General features: G+C 49.8%; 5 protein-coding genes across 5 annotated transcripts; 2 read left to right on the top strand and 3 right to left on the bottom strand.

Moving 5' to 3' along the window:
- Positions 1-158: 158 nt before the first annotated feature.
- On the top strand, positions 159-860 carry CLUP02_15733 (uncharacterized protein; the record flags this gene model as incomplete). Its single annotated transcript, XM_049294657.1, has 2 exons — positions 159-550; positions 695-860. The coding sequence occupies 2 exons, from the start codon at positions 159-161 to the stop codon at positions 858-860; spliced, it is 558 nt and encodes a 185-aa protein (XP_049151804.1).
- Positions 861-1,454: 594 nt separating this feature from the next.
- CLUP02_15732 (uncharacterized protein) lies at positions 1,455-2,957 on the bottom strand (the record flags this gene model as incomplete). Its single annotated transcript, XM_049294656.1, has 5 exons — positions 1,455-1,645; positions 1,711-1,873; positions 1,938-2,239; positions 2,344-2,666; positions 2,734-2,957. 5 exons carry the CDS (start codon positions 2,955-2,957, stop codon positions 1,455-1,457), a joined length of 1,203 nt encoding a protein of 400 aa, XP_049151803.1.
- A 2,130-nt stretch (positions 2,958-5,087) lies between these two features.
- Positions 5,088-6,096, top strand: CLUP02_15731 (short chain dehydrogenase; the record flags this gene model as incomplete). Its single annotated transcript, XM_049294655.1, has 3 exons — positions 5,088-5,142; positions 5,196-5,708; positions 5,783-6,096. 3 exons carry the CDS (start codon positions 5,088-5,090, stop codon positions 6,094-6,096), a joined length of 882 nt encoding a protein of 293 aa, XP_049151802.1.
- A 544-nt stretch (positions 6,097-6,640) lies between these two features.
- Positions 6,641-8,151, bottom strand: CLUP02_15730 (uncharacterized protein; the record flags this gene model as incomplete). Its single annotated transcript, XM_049294654.1, has 8 exons — positions 6,641-6,964; positions 7,030-7,159; positions 7,209-7,274; positions 7,333-7,387; positions 7,449-7,585; positions 7,642-7,813; positions 7,874-7,901; positions 7,984-8,151. The coding sequence occupies 8 exons, from the start codon at positions 8,149-8,151 to the stop codon at positions 6,641-6,643; spliced, it is 1,080 nt and encodes a 359-aa protein (XP_049151801.1).
- A 1,321-nt stretch (positions 8,152-9,472) lies between these two features.
- Positions 9,473-10,633, bottom strand: CLUP02_15729 (uncharacterized protein; the record flags this gene model as incomplete). The annotated part of the gene is made up of 1 exon (XM_049294653.1): positions 9,473-10,633. The coding sequence occupies one exon, from the start codon at positions 10,631-10,633 to the stop codon at positions 9,473-9,475; it is 1,161 nt and encodes a 386-aa protein (XP_049151800.1).
- Between the last annotated feature and the right edge of the window lie 2,320 nt (positions 10,634-12,953).

Genomic DNA, 12,953 nt, shown 5'->3' with positions numbered 1-12,953 from the left:
GTTCCTCGTCTAAAGTCCTGAGATTTGGCATCACAGCATCAAGCTTTCTTCCGTCTCATCTCATTTCATCCCACCTAATCCCACTTCATAGGAAACATAAACTCATCCTCTCAAATTAAAGACCCCTCAACCCATCACAACCCTCACCAACCCTCAAAATGCACTTCCTTGCCAGCCTCCTTCTCCTCGCCCCAGCCCTTGCCTCCCCCATCGCCCAGCGCGAGGAGACGTGCGGCCAGAAATCAGGCAAGCTCTCCGAGTGGACGCTTACGGGTTTCGACTACCACGCCAGCTACATCTTCAGCACGCCTTCCCACCAGAACTCGTGGGGCTACATCAGCTTCAACGTCTCCAATCCGGTCCTCGACTACACCGTCGCCTGCTCCGCCGCCAGCAGCCGTCTCGACGACTTCTTCTATGGCGAGCAGGTCTATCAGTGCACGCCGCCCGAGGGCGGGGAGAGCACGGCCACGTCCTTCACGTGGAGCACGCCTGAGAAGGCTGTTGCGTTGAACCAGTCGTGGACTTGTAATGATGATCCCAAGTACCCGTAAGTCACATCCTCTCAACTCCCTGCCGGTTTGCCTTCTACCTCGTGGGGTTTCCCCTGGCGATGAAACATTTGCGCCGAAAGCGTCACGGAGTACGGTTTGCCATAAGAAACGCCGAGGCTAATTGGAATGTGAACAACCAGAGCCCGCTACACCGCAAAGGGCGGCGCCGTCGCCGATCTCCAGTGCGAGGAGACGTTTTGGCAAAACGACAACTGGACCATTGGCCAGATTTACTCGACGCGCAACATCAACTGCGGCATCATCACGCTGCCTACCCCGATCAAGGAGATCTCCGCGGTCGCTTAGACGGCACCATTCTAAACCACGGTTCATGGGTAACCAGAGTTCCATCGCGGGGCTCAATTCCATCCGCACATAATTGACGACGCTTTACACGACTTTTACGATGATTTGGCTGTTATGCTTTCACGACACTCCTTTGATGGATGCTTCGCACTTTCGCATAGTTCCGGCGCCTAGAAAACCCTTCCCGGTCATTGTACATGATGATGGGGACTGGGATGCTATTTCGGGATGAAAATGGGACAAGGAGCATATAGAAGCATGTTTGGAATAATTCTAATGATCTAATTCTTCTTCATAACTGAGCAGACTCACTGAATGCCCCGTTCGGATGACCGTGGCTTCATTGTGACGTTCAAGGATGTCTATATGTAGTGCCTATGACTTATCAGATGCCTCTCATCATTTATGAAAGGCCTCCTGATGAGACACTTGACCAAGCAATTTGGAAGAACGCCATTGGACCACAGCTTCTCAAGAAGCTTGGAGCATCGAAACATCAAAGCAATGGGGTATCTTCTTCTCCTTCCTATCAACCGTCTTCCTTTTCTCTGTTCACGCCTCTGGGTCTTCATCCTCATCTAATTAAGTCTCCCTTCAGTCATCAGCCGTCTGCCGACACAGCCACGGGTCCTCCATCAGTTCTCGGGCGGATAACCTATCCTCTGGTTTCCACTGCAGCATCTTCCTCAGAAACACCAAGAACTCGGCTTGCTCCGCTCCCTCGAGATTACACTCTTCCTCCTCGAACGAGGACTCTGGTATCTCGCCGTCGACAACTAGTTTTCCTGTCTCTCGCGCGTCAGTCTCACCCGGCCTACATTGCAAACCACTCGCACGGTCATCAACAAACCTTCATCGTCAAAAAAGTCTTTCCATGTCGACCCTCTATCCAGAAGATCATCGGGCGGTGGTCCGAGCAAAGACACCGTCCTCGCAAAGTGGGCTGCCCGGGATGCATTCCGATCGCGGTGTCGTGTGTTGTAGAGTAGCTTCCCCTCGAACAAATCCCAAACCTGGCAACGGTGAAAAATCAGCGTCAGCATTTGGCAGGCCCCTCGCCGCAGGCGAATCTCTCACCATCAATCCCAAAGCCCATATATCAATCTTTTCGTCCCAGGGAATTCCGAGGATGATTTCGGGCGCGCGGTACAGATCTGGCATCACCTCGCCGTCGAAGTCGCCTTCTCCGTATTGCGCATCGCCGAAATCTGAAATGACAGGATCGCCTGGATCATCTGGGATCTCGAGCCCCGTTGATGCGTAGGTGGTACGAGCACTCATGACTTTTCTCGCGCTTGGAAGCCTCCATTCTTCGTTCACTAGGACATCCAAGATTGTCGTGTCTGAAATTGAGAGCATAATGTTTCCATCTTGAATATCTGACGCGTGTGTTAGTGAAGCAGATCTATGCCCCGATGCAGAGAACACCTCAGCTTCTAAGGCGCATGATGGTGAAGTGTTGCAGGAGCATAATCATCCTCACCTGTATGGACGACATGTGCAACTGAATGCATATAGTCAATGCCCAGTAACAAACCGTATATCAACCCTTTTAAGAGATTCTCTGGCAGCTTGCCGCCTGCCAACTCTCGAATATCGGCTAGGGATAAGCCTAGAGTCTCGAAGACCAGGCAAACATGCGGGCCGATTTTCCCTTGCAGCTCAAAACTGTCCTTGATGGAGCGAAGGAGTTTCTGTCCTGGGTGCTCAGACTCGAGGCGTTCCAAGTGGCGAAGGACTACTTCCTCGTTACGAGCCTGCCGATGACCAGTCTCATAGACTTTCAAAGTTACATAGCAATGCTTCCTAAACCACCAGTTAGCAAAGTAGCTCTCGAAACAACAACACGCATAGAAATAAATCGCGCACATACTCAAGATCACGACACAACCACACCGTCGACGCAGAGCCAAACCCCAATTTCAGCAGCACCTGATATCGCGACTCATAGACCTGGCCAATCTGGATCGGGTACCACTTGTCGGGATTATACCAAGCAAAAGCCTCCTCTTCCAGGCGTACCTCTTGGCCGTACAGCTCTTCCGGTTCGGCGTTCGGCAGCTGCCGTGGGGGCGAGGCGTCTCTCTTCGCGGCCATTGGCGTCAAGGAGCCGCGGCGACAATGCGGTTGAAGTAGGCGGTGAGGTGTGGACTCGGAGACATGGCGTTGTTGCGCGCAGGGTTTGCTCAAGGCTCTGGCTATTTTTTGTGGGGTGGAGATGTTAAGTGCCCGTTGTGCTGCGGGCTTCCCCACTAACCAAAGTCTCGTGTGACCAGTTGCAACTTGATTTCGTTCCAGCCACCTCCATGTCTCGTTTGCCTTGGAGCTGAGTAAGTGAGCTGATTAAGTAGAAACTATGAGATGATGTATGAATACGAAAAGACCAAACTTTCAGAACCCTTTTGTGGGCGACTTTTGTCACGGCTTCAGTCAGGGTTCTTCGTCATTGCAAAGCTCACTGACACAGTGACTTGACTAACTCAACCAGGTAAAACTTAATCCGACACTAGAAGAGAGTAACCGTCATCTGATAAACCTCCAAGCAAATCTATAATTGCGTGACGAAGCAACAAGTCTCCAGCTACGAACATATCCTATCCTTTTCTAAACATATTCTCTAATTGAACTTACTAAAGTCTATTACCCGGCTGCGTACAAGCTATGAAAAAGTAAAAGACAGGCGCTGAACTTGGAAAATAGACTATCTATCCCATTTGAAATCTTCATGCATATCGTCATTTTAGTTCCGCGAGTGCTAATGTCACTTCAATGCCTGGACACGATGCTCATGTAGTTCGAATAATATGCAGAAGAGGAAAACAAAGAAATTTATTGATGTAACCTAATCTGAACTTTCGGCCTATGTAGAAATGCCAGAATGGATTCGCATATTTGCTTCCATCGAATAATAATGCCGGCAACTCGCACTCGTAGCTGGAATCATCACCGTATAAACACTATTCAGAATATTTCTCAAGTCTCACATGCATGCACTTGTGACTCAGTTGAGTCCAGTCCCACGGCTTTCTAGCCTTGTCTTTGTCGTGTTCGTCCTTGCTCGCAACCCACCAGGCTTCAATAGGCTCGTAGTAATCTCCGCTCCTAGCTTGACCTAAGATGGATGCCCAACGTCGGCCTCTACGCTTTTTCGATCTTTTCGACGGAAATGACGGGACGACGATTCGCGAAACATGTCAAGTATTGCATAGCTTTAAATGAGCGGCAAGCCCATCATGCCAGTCGCCGAAATGGTGCTGGATGAACAGACACAACCATGAACTCCGGGTACTCTTTTGTTATCTGTCTCGTCCGCAACACATTTGCCAACTTTGTTTGAGAGTAGGGACGTCTCACCTCACAGCTCAATCTCGTCCTAAGGCTTTCGCCGTGGCGCGAGTCTACGCCCACTAACAGACCTTCATCGTCCCAGCTCTATCAGAACTGGCAGAACCTTTATATGGCATTACGCCTTAGAGTCAACTGGAGCTATGTCTCTGGGCCAATAGTAACGCTTAGTCTGTGGGTTAAGCGTGGCACATCAGACGCGCGTTGTCTGTCAGAGGTGTAGGGGGGCCTGCGACGGAGATAATGACACTTCAAAGCTCGACTATTGGGTAAGAATGCAGACGACCAAGTGTTTCCATATGCTTGCTTATTCTTGAAAAACTTTAAAGAGCGGAAAACGGATCCTGTTAATTGCTGCATTCCAAAGCTTGACTTCGAAGATGCAATGTTGGACATAAATAAAATGAGAGACCAATCAATGCCTGAGGGAATTGTTCGAGTGCGAAGAAAATGCGAGACCAGTGTCAATGGGCATAGCCGAGTGCGAGCATTGTTTTCTTAAGTAATCATGTGCTTTGTGGTATGTTGCCAGATGCGAATGCGAATACCGTTGCATTGCAGTCTGACCGATACCGCTTGAGTCACCCGACCGGCACGGTGAGAAAAATCGGGTTTGGGCTGCCAGCACCTTGAATCCTATCCGCGCCACAATTTGGAGCCGAAAAATCAATTGGACCTCAAGTCAACATCGCAATGTGTGAGCCCACGAGTCAGGACTATAAAGCCCAAGAGATCAGATCCGCGACGATGAAGTCGAATCTGGGACAGAGACGTTGAGATAGAAAAGGATAGCCTCAGCTAGCATACTCTCTCACATCAACCTTTTCTTTACCAGACTCGATCGTCAATAGCATCTCGAAAATTTCAATTTCCAACGTCAATATGAACCCGGTTAACACCAAACCGTACACTCTTCCCCCGGACGCAATCTGGTTGAGTAAGTTGCTATGGTGAGAATCGCTTAGGTTCACACAACTGACACACTACCAGTCACCGGATGTTCGTCGGGTATCGGCCGAGCACTAGCAGCTCTAGTCGCAAGCAAACCGAACCATCGCTTGATCGCAACAGCTCGGAATCCTAAGGACCTGGATTACCTGCCCGATAACAATGTCAACCTCCTCAAAATTGCCCTTGACGTGACATCACCAACCTCGGTGAAAGAGGCATTCAAAGCCACAGCCGAACACTTCGGCAAAGATTTTCATCTCGATGTCTTGGTGAATAATGCCGGGTATTCGTTGTCCGGCGATACTGAGTCTGCGACAGAGGAACAAGCTCACCAGGAAATTGAAACCCTCTTCTTCGGTACGGCTCGGATGACTACTTGTGCCATCGAGAACATGCGACAGTCTGAAACCCGACGAGGCGGTATTATCTTCAATATTTCCTCTCTTGCTGGACAATGCGCCTTTCCGGGTCACGCGTACTACCACGCGGGGAAGTGGGCCGTCGAAGGGTGGACTGAGTCTGTGGCAAAGGAGATGCATCCTGATTGGAACAGTAAGCTGGCATCATATCTGGCATAAAAAATTGCAGGAGTCGCTGACGTATTTCAGTAAACTTTTGTATTGTAGAGCCGAGTGGTGTCCAGACAAATTTCGAGGGGCATAGCAAGGCGCGGACTGCGCCTCATCCAGCTTATGCCGAGAAAGATATGCCGGCACGTGTTCTTGAGAAATACGTGGAGATGGGTATCAAGTCGGGAACTCTTACCAAGCCGTCTGCGATTGCAGACGCTATCTTCAGTATTGCGTCTAGCAAGAAACGCATTCCTTTGCGTGTTCCACTCGGTGGGCCGGCTTGGGGCTTTATCAAGCAGAAGCATGAGACCTGCTTGAAAGACCTTGAAGACGTCAAGGGCCTCAGTTTGTTGGTATCCAAGACGTAGTGGAGACTGAGATGCAGCGGCGGATGCAAGGCTTGAAACGATTGCTCGGGGCTCCAAAATGGGATATTCTTGCATCCATATATTGAGACAGTCTGGCGAGGTTTGTAATGACTCGAGAGAGGAGCGCCAGCCGTCCATACACATCACATGTTTCCTGATCAAGAGGCTGTTGTTACTTGAGCACCCTGCCCGTGTAGTCAAGGTTTGCTAAGGAGTTATGCCGTTTCTTAGCTCTACTCCCTGTCCATACCAACTGCTTGCCCCCACACAAGTGACGATGGCAAATGGATGTCAAATTCTCACGTAGCGTTTGATGATCACGAACTTTCCCAGTCACTCGAGTCTTTCGTTACCAGAACGTCATTAATTCGTACCCAACCGGCCAGCCGTAGGAGGACGGCTCGCAATATGTACATGTATTATACATCTTGACTCTTTTCCACCAGCGGGCACCAGATGGATGGAGTTTAACCGCCAGAGCAGCTCTGTAATCCTGCGTAGGGCTTGCCTCGGAATTCACACATTAGTAGCTCCTACCATCTCATTATCGGCCAACCTCAACGTGGTAATCCTTAGTGACCTGAATACCCGAGTTATAGTTTCCTCCGTCATCGGAACTTCGGTCGTCCGCAAACGCCGTGGTCTGGCTCCTGGCGCCCTTTGGGTTGACAATATGTTCCTGACTGCCAACGGATGTGTCGTCGAGCTTCTGATGGCCATTTCTGACGCGTGACATCTTGTGTGAGCTGCCGGTGCCGCCGAATGTGACCAGGCCGGAGTGGGGAGTACTCGGATTCGTGGAGCCGGTGCGTCGATGGGGAAAAAGCGGCTTGATTGACGGAGCGTTCGTGCAGATAATCGCAACAACCTGATCGGAAATTGATTAGCCAAAATGACGATCAAGACCTAAGAAGCGATGAATTTTGAGCTTACCGTCTCACGGATGGACCAGTTCAATCCCCAGTCAAGTCGTTCGGGGGTACTCAAGCAGATGATGCACCGCAATAGCGTGCAAATTACGATAAAGAAACCGGCACAGAACATTAGGCCGAATGCAAGTTTTCTATGGCTTGTTAGAATCACAGACCCTTTGGCGTTCAGTTGCAACTTACTTTTGAAGAGTGGTCTGCAACCTCCACAACAACGGGATGGGAATGTACATGATCATGATGTCGGTTCTAGGCACACGCGTCAGCTAAGGAATACGATGAATGTTCCAGATCCACCAGTACTTACACGACGTTTGTAGTCACCAAAGCGTAATATTTGGAGGTGTTTTGCGTGCAGTCATCTACAGGACATTAGATTCTCGCCGTCCAACGCGTTTCGAAACATCACAGTATCTTCCTTACCTCCGGCATAGGGATACACTTGCCAAAGCTTGTGCATAGGACGGCAATGTCCTGTAACAACCGCAAGTGTGGCCAAGTAGGCAAAGACGGTAATGACGGACACCACCTTGACCAGGCGTTCCTCTGGCAGAGTTTTTCTGCCCAATCGTTGTTTAGCGTCTGTTCCGCAGGAAAACGATGAACAGCAACTTACGTGACTCTGGAGAAGAAGAAGAGCATGATGCCCTTCAGACTCCAAATCATGCTAACGTAGACATACCACGCAGCGAAAAGCCATTTCGCTCCCGTTTCGTGGCTCTTGTATTGTTCTGGCGTGAGGCTCAACGCGATCTCGTCGGTCATACCCGTGATGCTTCCCTTCTCAACTAGAAAGTGGTCGTTAGAACAAAAGTAAAGTTTCTTGGCATACAAGAGTCTGTTCTTACCGATGATTTGACACATCATAACCTCTAACTAAGGTTCATGGTGTTGTCAGCGGAGCCCGCTCCGTGGTGTGGTTGGGAATAGGGGTTCCCGATTGAGACAATAAACTAACCGTGAAGAATATAATGGCCGCCACGGCCAAATAGTCGTCGCCTTGCCATTTGAAACCCACCACCTTCTTACATCTCGTGAAGATTCGTAGAAAAAGAACCAAAATTCCAATGGCATATTCCACCCACATCTCAATCACCGCCGGCATCAACGCTTCAGCGACCGCCATTGTTGCGGGTTGTCGGAGTTGACCGCAAATGCACGCACACACACACACTCGTTCTTAATCGGGGATAGGCAAAAACAAAGCGCTTCCAAAAAGTTGAAGGAGTAGACCTGCGGGTAATGCTGAACCGGCTAGACAGACGCCAGTTTTGGGCAGCTCGTGCTTAAGAATCGGGTCGCGAAAAGGTTGCAGAGTCTGCCGCCTGCAGGACCCATCTGCAGGTTACTTCCAACCTGCAATCGGCAGTTAGGATCGACCAAACCCTCGTTCATTAGGTCCAGGGGAACGACTGGAAGACATAAAGATAGTGAACCGTGATTGTGGACTCAGGTAGTAATTCTACGTTACAGGAAAGCGTTCTCAGGGTTGGAGGAGACAACATAGGTCCACAGTGCTGAATCGGTAATGACGAGAGAACCCCCTTTTCTCTCTTCCTCTCTGAACGTATCTGGCCGAAGTAGATTGTTTGAGAGGTCAGGGTGTGGAGATCGGCAAGCACATTTCCACATTAGAAAGTTCTGCTCATGGGACATGACTTAGCAAGCTGGCAGACAAGGACTGCATTGGCCCGCGGAAGGGAACGTCAAACTGACTTGGCAGCAGAAAGCAAGGGCTCCTGAGGCATTTGCGTGGCATCGGAGAAAACGACATAACATGACTTTCGTCCCATGCGGGATTCGTAATAATGGAGAGTTTGGCCAGTAGCTGGTTACGTGAACTATGAAGTTGTATTGATGGGTCATAAGATGCTTGTTAAAACCGTTGGATCATCAGAAACGGGAACCACTAGGGACCAAATTCCCAACCACAATCAGCGGATGGGCAGGTTAGATCTCGGCGACGGTCGCACATCCCCCAAAACCAGACCATTTCTGGTAAGACAATAGATCCCTCCCGTGGTCTCGCCTTCTGGCCCGTTGGGCCGCGACGAGGTTGCCGGCCGGCGGACCCCATGCACGTTGCATTTCTATTAGTCGTTGCTGAAGAACGGTCCCGTCCGGGGAACTGGGCCGACTTGGAACAGGGGCCCCTGTGAACTCTATCCTCAACTACTGACTCAATCCCGGCCCGCCCCCACTCGGAAACACTTGCTGATTGTGAATGTGCAGTTCCTGATTGAGCGAAATTTTGGCCTCGTAATATACCGGATGAACGTGGAGCACGGAGCAGCGAGCACCCAAGACGGAATGCTTCTCTGCTATCTGTGCCCACCGGCTGCTAGAGGAGGCTCTTCGTCTGTTTATCGTGAAAGGTCACCTACAAAGGAGGGTTACGTGGACGATTTTGACACAAACATGAGATGACACATTATTACTATTACGCTTTACCACTCAATGGGCTGGGACTTGATCGGCGCGTCGAAAAACGCTGGCAGCTTGGCGATGTCCACCTTTTCGCTCGCGAACGCGGGGTGGTCGTCGTATGCAAGAAATCCTGTTCCATCATAGCACCCAACATACTCCGCGTCCATCTCTTCACCCTTCAGAACTGCCACATCAACCCAAAGCAGCAAATCACCACCCTCCATAACTCCACCAGGCCCGTATGCAGCGAAAAAGTCGCGTCTGAGCTTGACGTGAACCTTATCCGTTCTGCCGATGTGTTCCATTTTGGAAAGGTCAAGCCAAAAGAGGATCTGGGCCTGACGAATGTAGTCCAAGCCGGGGAAGATTCCGTTGCCGTGTCCATTTGTCAAAGTTCCGTTGGTACCATTTGTACCATCAGTGCCGTTGGTTGAGGCGCCGTTGACAGCGCTTTTCGTGGCACCAGGTTGCTTGTCACCCGCGAAGGCGTGGCAGGCCCTTGAAGAAACCATCCCACCGGCGGGACCAGCGTTCATGACATTGGTGACCCATTGCTTGGTCAGACCGTCGAAGTTCTCGTTCCAGTGTTCGCGCTCGTTATCATTCATGGCACTGTAGTCTTGGCCCTCCACAACAAAGGAGATGTTGTCAGGGAACTTGGACACTCTGACCCTTCCGGGGCGGATCTTGTCCGTCAAAGGACGAGCCTCGGGTACCGCAGGCAGAGGAGACTCGAACTTGTCTTCCGGGCCATCAGGGGTCATACGCGAGCGGTAGGCGCCCCAGTATCCCGTTTTCGAAGTGAGGGGGATCAGCTCTCCGCAGTGGCCGAAACCAGAAGGTTGCTCCTTGTTGGATTCGTACATTGATCTCGTGGCGGGCAAGCTCACGGTCTCTCTCCAGAAACCAGCGTTCTCAGGCAGGGCGGCCCAAAAGGCAGAAGTTTCCGGGCTCTCCCACCATGCCTTGAAAACCTGGGGAGACTTCCAGTAGCTCATCCAGACCTTGGAGGGGAGGTCATTTTGCTCGAGCTCTTCGACATGAATCGCGGCGGCCTTGATGAGTCCGTCAAACTTGTTGATGAGAGATAGTTTCTCAGGTGAGGGTGAGTCGGCATGATACTGGCATCCGAAGATTGACACAGTGAAGTGATGAGCTGATGGGAAACGAGATCGAAGCATTTTGAAATTCTGCACAACGATATGCTAATGACTGGGGAGAAAATGAGGCGGCAATGAAGCCGAATGAAGGACCCTCGAGACTTTATAGCGTAGCATAGCAATCCTACTCTCCCCCACCACAACAAGGACGGACAATTCGTAATGCAGATGTTCTCTCTGGGCAGCCTCTGGCTCTCCCAGCTCTGACGAGCTCCAGCCAACCATGCTTCCAACACCCCCCTTCTCATTCCTAATACGCGCAGCCCAAATGCATGGCCATGCTCAAGATGGACCAAGATGGGGGTATTCGTCTTGACATATGCAGGGTCGCAGTGTGGGCGGAGAGCGGAGGCCAATGGCAAGGGCAGAGGGAGGGGAGACGGAAGAGCTAGCCAAGGTCCTGGAACATCTTCACCGCCGATCAATAGCGGTGCAACATCTTCAAAATGAGAAGCGGAGATGCGGGGCCCAGCCAGACTCTGATAGCTGGGGTGTCCCGAGTTCTGCATTTTTCTCCATCTCAAAGAAATTCCATCATCGAGAGTCCTAGTTGCCGACCATTCAACCCCAGGGCAGGGTTATATTAGGCGACGCTCGGATCTCACTTCCTTTAGGGGATTCCCCTGCAACGTTTTCTGTCAAGTTACGTAGTACGACATTTCATCAAAACAGCCTCACTTGACCAGGAAATAGAACCCGCTTAATCATTCGGTCTCCGACAAGATGATAAGCTTGTCAACCTTACGAAATGCGAGAAAGCGGTTCTGCGGAGACGATCTATCCAACGAACTACGCATATCTTAATTGCAATTCCAAATCTCTCCTTCGGCTAAGCAGTCGAGCGCTTACCGCGTTATCTCACAATCTCGACGCCCCACTTCCCAGGACATGACAAGGATTTCGAATCCGAAACCGCATCAACTTGGAGTCTTGAACAAGTGAACCCCTTGTCAACGCTTCGTATGAGCAACATAATAGCAATAGATGCTCTCCTATACTGGCGTTGATCCGAGATGTGCGAGTGTTGAACATCGTGAGTGTCTTTGCAGGTTGTTCGTCAGATCGGGTACTCTAGACAATTAAGTAATCTGAGACTCCAGCCGGGACAAGAAATCAGGTGATGTTGTTTGATGCTTGTGATCTACGTTGCTAGTCCGTACTGCTTTGTCAAGTGTGATCTCGGGGAGGGTGTAAGCCCGGTTCGCAGCATAGGTATTTAGAAACAGTGACTCGACGGGGCCGGGACGCAGACAAAACGCCCTATTGACTCACAGTATTCAATTCGTTGATCGTTCTGGGTTCCATGAGGTTGTATAAGAGGCTGGCGGTGCTCGCGTCTTAGTTTTCACCTCTTCCTTTTCCTACTAGATAGAACTTTGTGGTACTCTTCCATTAGGGAATCAGATAGACAAACATCTTCAGTAGCATTGGAGTATCTTCCCTGGGCTATATACTAATAAGAATTGTTGTTACGTTCCGAGGTTTTCAAGCTCGTAGCTCGTAGACCTGGTACATACCACACTGATTCTCGACAACAGGACGACAACTAATGTTTCCTGGTGTTGCCTTTTCTTCATGCTCTTGTTTGGCTTGAGATATGATGTTGTAATTAAGTACCGTCCTACGTGTAAACGGTGTGTGTCTCTCTTCCTGTGCAAAATGGACAGAGATCACTTGCCACTGCCATCCGGTTGTACTAATCTTGAACTATCGAATGATCACGAATTGAGATAGTTGAACTCACTAAGGAGGAAGAAACTGTAAAGAAAGCCCTGATAAACAGCCAATAATATATCTGGGCCTTTCAAAAGGCAGGATTAAGTTCGAATAAAATCTCCCCAGCACTTTCCGCTGAAATAAAAGAAAAAACAGGTCAAAAAAAAAAAAAAAAGCGACGGACCGAAGATAACGTTCGGTAGACATACTTCTAATGAAATCACAAATCTTGGGTCAATGACGACTACCTCTTGATCCTGACCGCCAAATGACAGTACCTGGAGAGAGGTTTGCCCTCAGCTCTACGTTTCTGAAAGTCCAAACGACTGCTCTCCATCTCAAACTCTACAGGTTGAGATTCTATAGCCGTAATTAGAATCTTATCACAGCATATATTTTTGAGCATGGACAATGATTTGAAAAATAAGTTTGAAGATTTAGCCAGAGGATGGATTCTGGAACAGTCATATAAGTGAGAACTAGACAAGACATAGCAAGCAATTGGAGATGACATAGACGTCAATAGTGGAGTTTTTCCTCGAGCAGTGCTCCAAGAGGCTATGGCTGACTCAAACGTCACAAGTAGATAAGTTATGTCTTAGAAACTTCATTTCTTTTTAGAAGT

This window comes from Colletotrichum lupini, chromosome 8 (genome assembly GCF_023278565.1).
Source record: "Colletotrichum lupini chromosome 8, complete sequence".
Taxonomy (NCBI): Eukaryota; Fungi; Ascomycota; class Sordariomycetes; order Glomerellales; family Glomerellaceae; genus Colletotrichum; species Colletotrichum lupini.
Note: the sequence above shows the minus strand (reverse complement) of the source record. Positions and strands in the feature narration are given on the sequence as shown.